General features: G+C 43.1%; 1 protein-coding gene across 4 annotated transcripts in view; it reads left to right on the forward strand.

The window, feature by feature from the left end:
* Window positions 1-12,004, forward strand: part of bckdk (branched chain ketoacid dehydrogenase kinase) — a 71,060-nt gene that overhangs the window by 12,865 nt on the left and 46,191 nt on the right. For all 4 annotated transcript variants that reach the window (XM_073053757.1, XM_073053755.1, XM_073053758.1 and 1 more), the window contains exons 2-7: window positions 2,706-2,774; window positions 3,241-3,351; window positions 4,760-4,807; window positions 4,926-5,045; window positions 7,783-7,881; window positions 10,376-10,449. In XM_073053757.1, the coding sequence (XP_072909858.1) occupies window positions 2,706-2,774; window positions 3,241-3,351; window positions 4,760-4,807; window positions 4,926-5,045; window positions 7,783-7,881; window positions 10,376-10,449 (521 nt within the window). The remainder of the gene's footprint in view (window positions 1-2,705; window positions 2,775-3,240; window positions 3,352-4,759; window positions 4,808-4,925; window positions 5,046-7,782; window positions 7,882-10,375; window positions 10,450-12,004) is intronic.

A 12,004-nucleotide genomic window follows, 5' to 3' on the forward strand; every position in this document is an offset into this window, starting at 1 on the left:
GGGAGAGATGTTGGAGAATCGCAGGCAATTGGGACCAGCATAGGTGGGCGTCTTTGTCAGCATGGACCTGTATCAGTGCTGTATCAGCCTGTCATGTAAGCTGGAGTTGCCCCTTCCCTCTTTTCAAATGCTCCGGACTGACCAGCTGTTGTCCAAACCAGCTGGAGGCTTCAGAGCCATCTGCCCTGACCCTGGCCATGTGGGAACTGCAGCAGAGGTGGGACATTGTATCGCTTGTACCTATGATGCAAGGAGCCATGACGCTATTCCACTGAACTGGCTTTTTACCTCAGCGGCACTTTTCTGTGATCAAGAATCTATTGATGCCTCCCACTGACATTCTCAATAAAACCTCTACACTCATCTCAAATCTTCATTTGAAGAAGCTACTTCCTATCTGTCCTGATTGGTCAACACTTTTATTTTGTAATGGTGGTTGCAGGTTCTAGAAATCCTAAACAGAGAAATCCTTTACTTTGTCAAAACCAGTAAAAAAAAAATTTGTAAATCGCAATGAGATCACGTGCCTAGGACTGTATGCTCAGTTTGTTTAGTCTCACCGCCCTGGAGAAATTCCCATTTCCAGATGCAGTCTGGTGAATGTTAGTGGCATTCTTTCCACAAAGAGTCCAGACCCGAACACAGTTTTGCGGGTGTGGTCTCTTTAGGATCCTCTGTAATGGCAGGAAGATGACTTTACTCTTGCACTTAAATCCTCTTTCAATAAGTAGCAACAATACACTTGCCTGCCTTAGTGTACATCAATTTGGACATCCAAAATTCCTCCATAGACCTATACGTTTCGATCTGATGTCATTTTTACAAATGTTCCTATTTTCTTACCAAAATGTATGACCTTGCCTTTTTCCATGTTACATTCCGTGAGCCCTCGCTCATTCAGTTCGTCTGTCTGTGTGACTTTTAGGCCTCTCTGTATCTTTTTCAGAAACTGCCACGGTCCTGCCACGATCTTCACTCTGAACATCAGCTATCCCTGTGCCACCACAGGCGCTGCTCATCCCATTGTTCCTCCAGCAGTTTCTGTTTTGCTCCAAAATTTAGAATCCTTTTTCTGATCTAAATCGGATTCATTATCATTGAGGTTCAGATTTTTTTGAGGTAGCAGTACAGTGTAGACATACCGTAAATATTACTGTAAGTTACAAAGATGAGCAAAGAATGCAAATACAGTGTTCATGGACTCTTCAGAAATCTGATGTTGAAGGAGAATTGGTTTCCGAATTGTTGTGTGTGTGTCTTTTTTCCCTCCGCTGATTGCAGTAACGTGGAGAGGGCATGAGACAAATGGCGAGGCTCTTGAGTGAGGGATGCTGCCATCTTGAGGTACCCACCTCAGTGGTGAGGAGGGTTGTGGCCATGATGGAGCTGGCCAAGTCTGATTCTGATCATGATTGTGTCTAAGGTGCGTTTCTGGGTTCATTTTATGGAATGCAACCTGTTTACCTTCAACTTACTATTTATGCAAGTCTGATCAAAAGGGATTGTTTGAAATGAAAGAAAATGGAGGAACTGCACAGCTAGCATGTGTGTATCATAATGGGAGAGAATAGTTAATTGCTTAGGACTTGAAAGTTGTAAAACAAAGGGCGTTGATGTAGGGAGAAATTGCTGAATGATACAAAATTCACATTAACCAGCCCTTGTATAAGGAAACCTCAAAGTGCCAATGTGGCAAATTGGCATGAGTTCCTGATTTGAACGTCTAGAGAAGTGTGTTCGACATATCAGCAAGTTTGTTGATCACTTGATACAGTGAGTACAAAGACTGGGCACATCAGACATTAAATGTTACAGTGCACAAAATGTAGTAACCAGGAAAACCACGGAGAAATAGAGAAATCAGAGAAAAACTGGATTGCTGGAAGGATTGGAAGTGGATTTCCAATTGAAGATTGCTGCCTGTAGACTCCTAACCACGCGTCTCTGGACCAGACGTGCCGACTTTCCCTGACTGGTTCCTCACTCTCGGGAGTCCAGCAGCATAGCCTGGATTACCTCAGGCAGAACACTGAGGAATCCCTTCCCCAGAGGCCCTTTGTAGATGAGGCAGCAGGCCTCTGTGCGGTTGGAAAAGTTGTCACTGCTCTTAAGTTCTAAACGTGTCAGAGATGCACTGGAACCCATTACCAGAGTTGGAAATAGCCTGAGCATGGCGATGTTTTGATTTGCATAGCAGTTTTTACACTATTGGGATGTTTCCAAGTGCACCACAGTGGCAGGATTAATTTTGAATTGTAAATAAGCCTTATTAAAACATGGTCGGCAAGTTGCACTTAGCAAAACCCCATGAACAGAATTTGTATATTAACAGTGATTTCGTTTAGAAATGCATGGAATCACACAATATTTTTATAAAAATCCCCAAGATCTTGATTTGATGTCTAACGTGAAAGGGAACTGTTCTGACAGTGGAACCTTCCATCAGTGTATGAACTCAGATTATATTCTCCAATTACTTGTAATAGCACTGTGAGAGAGATAATTAACTTGTAGCTTTGTGAATATTATTTCTAACCCTGTGCCAGCTCTGAATTGCAGCTTTTCGTGGACAGTTTTATAACAAGGGAGGTTTCCAGACGTGGGGCCTTGTGGAAGGGGAACTAGGAATCTTTATAAACAAGTTTAATGACACCGGAATGCATTTATTCATTTATTTATTTATTTTTGCTTTCCTATTTTTCTAGTCATCTGTGCGACTGACTCCTACAACCATGTTATATTCAGGGAAATCACCAGATGGGAGTCATATCCTGGTAAGTTTGAATTTTAGAATTTATTGGCCAGGGAAGTACGGGCCAAGGGAAAGGGATATCTACCTGTTAGCCCACAAGTATCAAAAACACTTGATGCATTAGTAAAATTTGGTCAGTTCTGATGCAAGATGATCACTTTGTCATTATTTTCCTACAAATGAAGGTGCAGTTTATCTTAGCAAATCTGAGTGTACATTTCCAAGCAGAGAAATAATATATTGCGCAGGTTTAGAAGCTCTTTAGATATGGGATATCTTTAAGGCAATGTAGGTAGGTGGCAAACAGACGCTACATAAATCTGAGAGGTTTATTGAACTTTGCCTCAGAAATCTTGCATCTTGACTCATGCCATGAAACATACCGTGGCCCTGCATTGATTTTTAAGTGGGGGTATCCAAGTAACATATAGCCATCCACATTAGAGTCAAAGATAACTTAAGGATTGTGTTTCTCTGTGATTATCCAGAAGAGTGCCAGATATCTGTATAAAGAGTTGCCAGTACGCATTGCCCATCGAATTAAGGGGTTTCGGAGCCTTCCTTTCATCATTGGTTGTAATCCCACAATTCTGCAAGTGGTGAGTACCGTGTACTAATGAGTCAGGCATTTTAGTGCCATTGCTAAACTTGAGAGACGTTTTGAAAGACATCTTCTGACCACTGGGCACTTGAGGAGAATCTGTGTTTGAAAAGTATGTGACTAGAATTCAACTTTGTGATAGACACATGACTTGAAAATAACATAAATGATTCAGTCTAATTTATGCTAAAAGGATAAATAATGCCATTTGAGAAACACAAGTAGGCAAGTGGAAATGACAAAAAAACTATTGAAGGCAAAACTTGCAAGATGGGAGAGAGATTTATGAATGGCCAGAGGGAGTCTTTCTGCTCCTTACAAAGAGTTTGGCGTGGTGGGGGGAGGGTGGTAGAAAGGAAAGTTTTCATTTCTTACAGAATTACCCATGGTCATGATCAACCCTCTAGACCCTGATCGTTTCCTAGTGGTGAGCGACATTCTGGAACCCAAGCATTTCCTTGCTACCACACTAGTCCCACAGATACAAGAGAGCCCACTTTTGTTTTTGTTGGAGATTCCTAGAGAGATGTAGCACAGGAACAGGTCATTAAACCCATCGAGTCCACACTGGTCATTAAACCCCCATTTGCACAATTCTCCATTAATCTTTCTTTTTTATTTTCCCATCCAACTCTTCTGGATTCTGCTCCTCATCCATACACTAGAGGCCGGCTGGTGGCGTAATGGCATCAGCGCCGAACTTTGGATCGAAGGCTCCTGAGTTCGAATCCGGCCGGCTCCCTGGCACGCTTTCCATCCGTACCGACGACTCCACTCAGAGTTCGTACACAAATTACAGTGGCCAATAAGCCCATCAACCTGCACGTCTTCGGGATGGGGGAGGACTCTGAAGGAGCTAGTCAATATCAGGGAGAACATGCAGACTCCACACAGACAGCTTCTGAGGTCAGGATTGAACGCTGGTCTGTACTTGCTGTGCCTCAGGATAGTACTTGTCTTAGAAATGATTTCTTTTTGCATTTAAAAAGCTGCAGCAGCTGTTTGTTACTTGGAGGTGCCTATAGGAAGCAATCAAACAAGCAAAAAGTGGGGGGGGGGGAAGATTGTGTTATCTGTTGTTTGTAGCAGGATAGGTTTAGCGTCGGGTAAGAGGTTGTGCCAGTGGGGAACACTTTATTAGTTCATCTTTGTGCTTCCAGCACCTTTTTGTTTTCGTCTGTCGTTAATTTCTTTGTGCAAAGAAAAAGATAATTGTTGTTCACAGCAAAACGTTTAACTGAATTGATTGGGTTTGTTTGTTTTGGAGTGGAGGAATGGTGTCTTGCTGTGACCACACTTTCAGCCGCATTACTTCTGAATGACAGAGGACGATGAATATGCTGTAGCTGTTGGTATTTCATTCTTTGTAGAAAGATTTGTTAATGAGAATCCTTGCTGTTTTTCAGCACGAGTTGTATATCAGAGCCTTTCAGATGCTGTCAGACTTCCCACCGGTGAGTCTAACTATGTCCACTTTTCAGCAGTTATTCTGTGGAGAGGGATCTTCCTGCTGTTTAAGACCAACATTGCACATCTAGCAGTAAAGTGGTCCTTTTACATTTGTTCCCATAGATCACCAACACAAAGACGGAGACTCGGTATGGAAAGATGGTTCGACAGCTTCTAGATGATCACAAGGATGTCGTCACAATGCTTGCTGAAGGTTTCAAAGAATGCCGGAAACATATCCAGGTATATTCTCAACAAAGCATTGTCACGTCTGTTATATTCCCATCCCTGCTCAGATAAGTTCTTATCAGTGATTCAAAGCTGTTGGAATTCTGTAACACGGTGAACAGGCCAGTTTAGCATCACAGTGTCAATTGCTTCAGCACCAGATTCACTCGATCTGACTTTGAACCTTTGGTGATTCATGAAAGTTGCTGAGGTTCCATCAGATTCTAAAGGCCTGCCATCCAGAGCCCTTGTCTACACTAAAAAACAACTTTTTAAACAGAATGTTCCAAGTGCCATGTGCACACAAGATATTGGGCTGTGTATACACCTATGAGAGTCTGCACTTTGGTGATGTTGTGATCAATTCATTGGAAAAGTTCCTGTCTATGTCAGTTGATGAGCTGTCAGAGAACTCTGACCCAGTCCAGCTGGAGAATGTTCTAGCAAAACGCTCACTTGTAGAGGATAGTGGATCTGTCAAGTTACATATTGTAAAATAACAATCTCTCACTTGCTTGTCAAATTATTTGTATGGCTCATCTAATTGATGGTAATTAACACCAGCAACCAGCACCACCAGCAACTTTGTCTGGATGTTATTAGAGTCAAGGGGAGGTGCCCTTTTCTGACTTGTTGGAGGTGAACTTTGATTGTCTGACATCTGTGCGATGTGAATTATATTTACCACTTAGCTATAAAGGACTTTGCGTATCTTGGCACCGATTGCACATTGTCTGAGGAACTATAAATGGAATTGAATATTGTCTTTCATCAGTGAACTTCCCCACTTGTAAAGGAGGAGAAATCAGTGGCGTAGTGGGTTAAGATGATTGAACTTGGGACATTGCCCTGAGGAACTCTTATTAGCAGCATTCTGGGGCTTGGATAAATAAACTCCTATCTTCAATTGTGTCAGATATAAGACTGGCTAAAACACCATGGATGCACATACCAAAGTGTTATAAAATAACGTACTTGTGGGTTGTCCACAAGGGGGTGGGGAAATCTGAAAGCGTCTTGTAACTGGCTTTGTGAAAACTTTCTGTAAGATGCGTATCATAACAGTACTGATGTACTAAGTACCGAATGATGCATGGTCTAGTGGTGACACATTAAAAAAGCACGATAAACACTGGTCAATTAGCATATGAGAAATTAGATAAACAAATTAAAACATGAGAAAGTCTGCAGGTACTAGAAATCCAAAGCAACACGCACAAAATGCTGGAGGAACTCAGCAGATCAGGCAGCATCTATGGAAGAGAATAGACAGTCAACGTTTTGGGCCATCTGTTCATTTTTGTAGGTGCAGTTAAGTTCCTCCAGGATTTTGGGTGTGTTAGAGTTGTTTTCTGGATAAAGTTGTACCAGCCTCCTTACTTTCATTCTGAATTTTAATTTCCATTTTTTTTTCTTTTGACATTTGGACTTGAGTGTAGTGTCTTGATTAATTTGTTGGCTGATGATACCAAAACTGGTTTTGTGGTTTGTAGTGAGCAGTCTCAACTTTCAACTTTCTAAGTTGCACCTAGACATTAATGGACTGGGTATGTGGGCACAGAAGTGGATAAAGGGGTTCTTTCAGGAGGGCACTTCACGGATCTCTGAAGATAGCAGGAGAGTCAGTTAAAGTAGTAAGGTAGTGTTTGGGATACACTTTGTCAGCCAAGCATAGAATATAAGAGCAGGAAAGTTGTGCTGAATTTTATAAAAGTATAATCAGGTGATGGGTAGTTCTAGACAGGAAGGACAGGATGAGAATGTGGTGGAAGGTGAAGAAGTGATTTATGTGGATGTCACCTGTGCTGGAAAATTTAAAGCTTTGAAGAGAGTGATCTGCTTGTGGTTGCTTTGGGAGACTGCTGCCTTCAAAACTATGAAGGTTATACATTGGAGGAATAGTAACAACTTGTTTCCTTTGGAAGGGAGGTTGCTGAGTTGGACTTGGGTTTAAGTTCATTGGTAGAAGGCTAGGAGGGGATAAAAACACAAGGTCAAAGATGGTCTGGAACTCTGGAGGTCTTTAACACCTGGATGAAACATTGAAAATTTACAATGTACAAGGCTTTGTCAGTTTAAACCAGCTGTAATATCTAATTGTATATTAATGAAAGTAATATTAAAAAAAATCTCCAGGTGCTGGAAATCTGATGCAAGAACACAGAATGCTGGAAAAATAGTCTGAGGGTGTTGCCAGAACTTGAAGGACTGAATTATGGAGAGAGATTGAACAGTTTGGGATTTTTTTTTCATTGAATGAGAGGTGATCTTGTAGAGTGACTCCAGCTATGCCTTGTGTCAATGTGCACAACTTTCCCCCAGGGTTGGGGGATCAGGAATTACTGAATGCAGGTTGAAGCTGAGAGGGGAGAGATTTAATAGAAACCTGAGGGGCCAGAGGGTTTAGTGTATGGAATGAGCTGCCAGAGGAAGTAGTTGAGGCAGGTGTAATCACAGGGATATGGATGGGAGTGGTTTTCAGGGATATGGGAATCTTGGTCGGCAGTTACTCATTGTCAAGCTCTGACTTTATGATGGGCAACATCTGTGGGAACAGAAATGGTGAATGTTTTGTTTCTGTCTCCTTGGGCAAAAGAAGTTCTTGTCTGTAACCTGTTCTAACAGATGGTCACAGACCTGAAATGGTCACTATTTCCCTCTTACGCTCTGGGTTCTCTTGATGTGGGGCTGAATACCTGGTAACTTCCACAAGGAGCCACCCCGCATTGTAAGGAACTGCTTTGTTTTGCAGGATGAGTCGTTAATCCGTTTTTTCCTGGACAACACCTTGACTTCCCGGTTGGGAATCCGAATGCTGGCAACACATCACCTGGCCCTGTACGAGGATAGTGTAAGTGTCTAATGGAATGAGAAAGATCTTCAGTTGTCTAAAAGCAGGGGAAAGCAGTGAGTTGCATGGTGGGGTTCACTCTCATTTGTCACTGCACAGTTTAGACCAGACCTGATGACTCAAGGGGTGAAACAGCAAGCAGCAGACACCCCCCCAAAGTTTTTCTCTGCTGTGAATACCGCCACTCTGAACAAGTTTAGTCCGACTGGCATCGCTTGCACAGATATATCTTGCTTGTGTCACTGGCAGAGTGGTCAATCAGGCTTCTAGGAGGAGTTTACTTGCAAAGCCGCTTGCTGGCTCATGCCAGCTGTCATCCAGCATTCACGGAAACCAGCCCCAGGCAGTTATGTGATGACAGGAAGATTCTGATTTGGGACTTGGCTAGGGCCTGATTTTTCCAGACATGCTTGTTAAACACAAATCTTTCAGTGAACCGATTGAATTTAAAGGGAGAGGGACACCTAGAAGCACCTTGGTCTCTGGCTCTGGCTGTCAACCTTTTCAAGCTGCTTGTTGCAGATCCCAACCCCGGCTCTGGCCGCATACTCAGTCCACAGCCCCGCTGCATTTTGGATGTCTGTGTCTGAGCTCCCTGCTCTGGCCGTGCATCTCGCCCGGACTCTGGCCGCATACTCAGTCCTCAGCCCCACTGCATTTTGGATGTCTGTGTCTGAGCTCCCTGCTCTGGCCGTGCATCTCGCCCGGACTCTGGCCGCATACTCAGTCCACAGCCCCACTGCATTTTGGATGTCTGTGTCTGAGCTCCCTGCTCTGGCCGTGCATCTCGCCCGGACTCTGGCCGCATACTCAGTCCACAGCCCCGCTGCACTTTGGATGTCTGTGTCTGAGCTCCCTGCTCTGGCCGTGCATCTCGCCCGGACTCTGGGCACCGAATTCGTATTCTTCACGACAGAGTGAACAGATATGGGCCGTTGGGTGTTCTGAACCATTGGGTGCAGGATTTGGACAGAGTTTCTGTGTGTCTTGAAACTGAACTGCTTGACCAATCTTCAGTTAGGAAAAGGAAATTGGTGAGAATAAGAGTAAGAATTCCTTAAATGCTAATGCAGGAAATGTGCGCGTGGACATCTGCTAGGATTTATCCTGTGCACTGTGCCTGTTGCTGAGGTGATAATCAGCATCAAATACCTAGAGTGTCCAAAATCTCCTGTGGTGTCTGAATGGGAGTTAAGTTGCTTATGAGGGGTAGTGTCAATGAAGAACTATTTTAATATAAGCACTGGTTTAAAAAATTTGGAAATATCCCCCCCAAGAAGCAGGCACAGCAAAAGTTAATACGGCATTGAAAAGGTGGTTGTGCTTCGAAAGGCATTGTGGACCAACTAAGTTCCCTGCAGAGTTCCCAGTCTCAGTGTTCTGCAGCCAAGGCGGAATAGCCTTGCACTCTTTGTTTCCACGGAGGAACGTCTGTAGGTTGAGGAATTGAGGTCACTGGCAAGAAGTGTGTGGATCTTGGAGAGGAAGGTGGAGAGAGCTGGTGGAGAGAATGGGTTGGGACACCGCCAGATGAGAGTGTTGGGAGGGAGGAAGGGCCAGTGAAAGAGATCGTATTCATTTGGTGTGTGGGACATTAGAGTTGCGGTCAATCCTAAGTGAAGTGGTAAGCACGGTACTCGGATTTGACTGCAGCTAAGTGTACCGAAATTCTGTGAGGAGGTGTCAAGTTACATTGCAAGCAGCCAAGTAATTCTGGTTCGTTTTAACTTGCCTCGATGCACATCTCAAGTGCATTATGAGAATCAGTTTCTTCATGATGTTTTTGTAATGTTCCCAGACGTTATGCACTTGCAAATTAATTTTAAGGAAGTCACTTCCAGACGGGCATATATTGGGTGCTGGGCACTTGGTCATAATATGCTTCCAAGGTTTGGGAGAAAAATGATCGCCTGTGTGACCCACATACTGAGGAAAATAGGGTTGGCTTAAATCATAAATTTTAGGCAAAAGCATTGGGCTAGAGTTTTTATGCCAATGCATCAGGCGACCTGGGGTTTGTGCTTGTGTCTTTGTCATAAAATCTTCTTACTCAGGGTGAGAATACGGCCACCGTCATTGTTCACCATAAAGTTCATTCTTTCCCTGAATGGCTTTAATTAATTATTTAACTGTCAAAAATAAGTCTGATATATTTTCATATCCAAGTCCAATTCCTGTTCACTAAAGTAAGTGTGTGAAATAAAGGTGATCTCAGAATATTAGGTTGCATCAAAATGACAATAATTGATTCTTTTACCGGTTCCACTATAGAGCTCGCGTATTCATTACAGCTTGAATAAGTAACTTCGAGGTAACTGAACTAGGAAATGCTGCTGCATAATTGAAAAGATCTTGTGGATGAGGGAGATGAAGCCTGATTGGACCATTGGCATTGGCATGGACCATTTGAGCTGAATGGCCTCTTTGCTGTAAACTCTTAAGTGATCTCTTCAAGTATTTTCCTGAAGAGTGACCCTCTATTTTCTTTCTGCAGCCTGACTTTGTGGGAATTATTTGCACACGACTGTCTCCGAAGAGGATCATTGAGAAATGGGTAGACTTTGCTCGGTGAGTGTTTCATTAGACAGCGCTAGGAGGGATCCTCTGAGGAAAGGTTGCTGGCATGACACCACACATTTCTGAGCCTCCTGTCTGGGAATTTAGAGGACAAAAGGTTGGGGCTTGAATTTGTCCAGAGTACATAGTCATGGGGATGATGATCACCTGCATCTGCCCACAGTGAAACACTGGCCTGACTTGTCATCCTCACTCTTCATCATCACTGCTATCTCCCAATGAGGCAAAGCATTGACCGCCTCTAATCTCGTAGCTGTCACCGTTCTCTATATCCATGACAAAGTAACGTTTGAACATCAAATTGGTGCTGGAGATTAGCCAGCACAGTAGTGCAGTGGACAGCACAATGTTTTGCAGTACGGGCGACCCGGTTTCATTTCCTGATTGTTTTGTATGTTGTCCCGATGACAGCATGAGTTTCCTCTTCGTGCTCCAGTTTTCTCCCACAGTCCAAAGAAGAACCAGTTGGTAGGTTAATTGGCCATTGTAGATTGTCCTGTGAATAGGCAAGGATTCAGTTAGGGAATTGCTGGGCAGTGTGGCTCAAAGAGCTTATTCTGTGCTGAATGCAATAAATAAATAAGCTTGTATTATAAATAAGTAAATAAACTGACCACCTTATTTTGCCTTAGTAAGCTTAGTTTTATTTTGCTGATGTATGAAGATTGGACTGTCAGTTTAATATAAGCAGTGTATCTAAATATTAATGACATGGGATGTGGTTACCTGAGACTGAAAAACAGCACCTGTGGGACAATAGATCAGTTTTGCTCTCGAAATTGGAAATGCCCCCCACTGAAAGTGCCTCACCAACCGCATAGTTCCAAATGTAGTCTTATTTTTAGGATTTGAGTCATCTGATGTTTGTTGGACTGGTTAGCCAATCGAGGTTTTAGAGCATTTTCCAAACTGGTGGAAAGAGGCATACCAGAATCAGATTTTTTAAGTGATCTGGGGAAAAAATGTGCTTGGAATACGTTCTATCGCTTGAGGGTCTCCAACATGTTTGGAACACCAGCAAGGAAATATCTCATTTGTGATCTATAAAATCATTATACAGTGCATTGATATAGAATAAGGTAGAACAATAACAATGCAGAATAAAGTGTAAAAGATACCAAAAGAGTGCATTGTCGACAATTGATACAAGATCATAACGTGGTTGATTGTCAGATCAAGAGATCTTGTCTACAAGAGTTTGATAAGAGGTATAGAAGCTGTCCTTGAACCTGGTGGTACATACCTCAGCCATTTGTATTCTCTGCCCCAAGGGAGGGAGAATGTATAGAGAGAATCGGGTGTTTGATTCAGCTGGCTGCTTTACTAGGGCAGCGAGTAGAGAGAGTCCATGGAGGGGAGGCTGGTTTCTCTGATGTGCTGAGCTGTGTCCACAACTCTCCAGTTTCTTGCAGTCACGTGCTGAGCCATTGCCACGCCAAGCTGTTGTACAATCAGACAGAGTGCAAAATTGGTGAAAGGTGGTAGTGACTTGCCAAATCTCTTTTGCCTCCTGAAGAAGGAGCTTTCTTGACTGACATCATCTTAG

The sequence above is a fragment of the Hemitrygon akajei genome, chromosome 8, assembly GCF_048418815.1.
Source record: "Hemitrygon akajei chromosome 8, sHemAka1.3, whole genome shotgun sequence".
NCBI lineage: Eukaryota > Metazoa > Chordata > Chondrichthyes > Myliobatiformes > Dasyatidae > Hemitrygon > Hemitrygon akajei.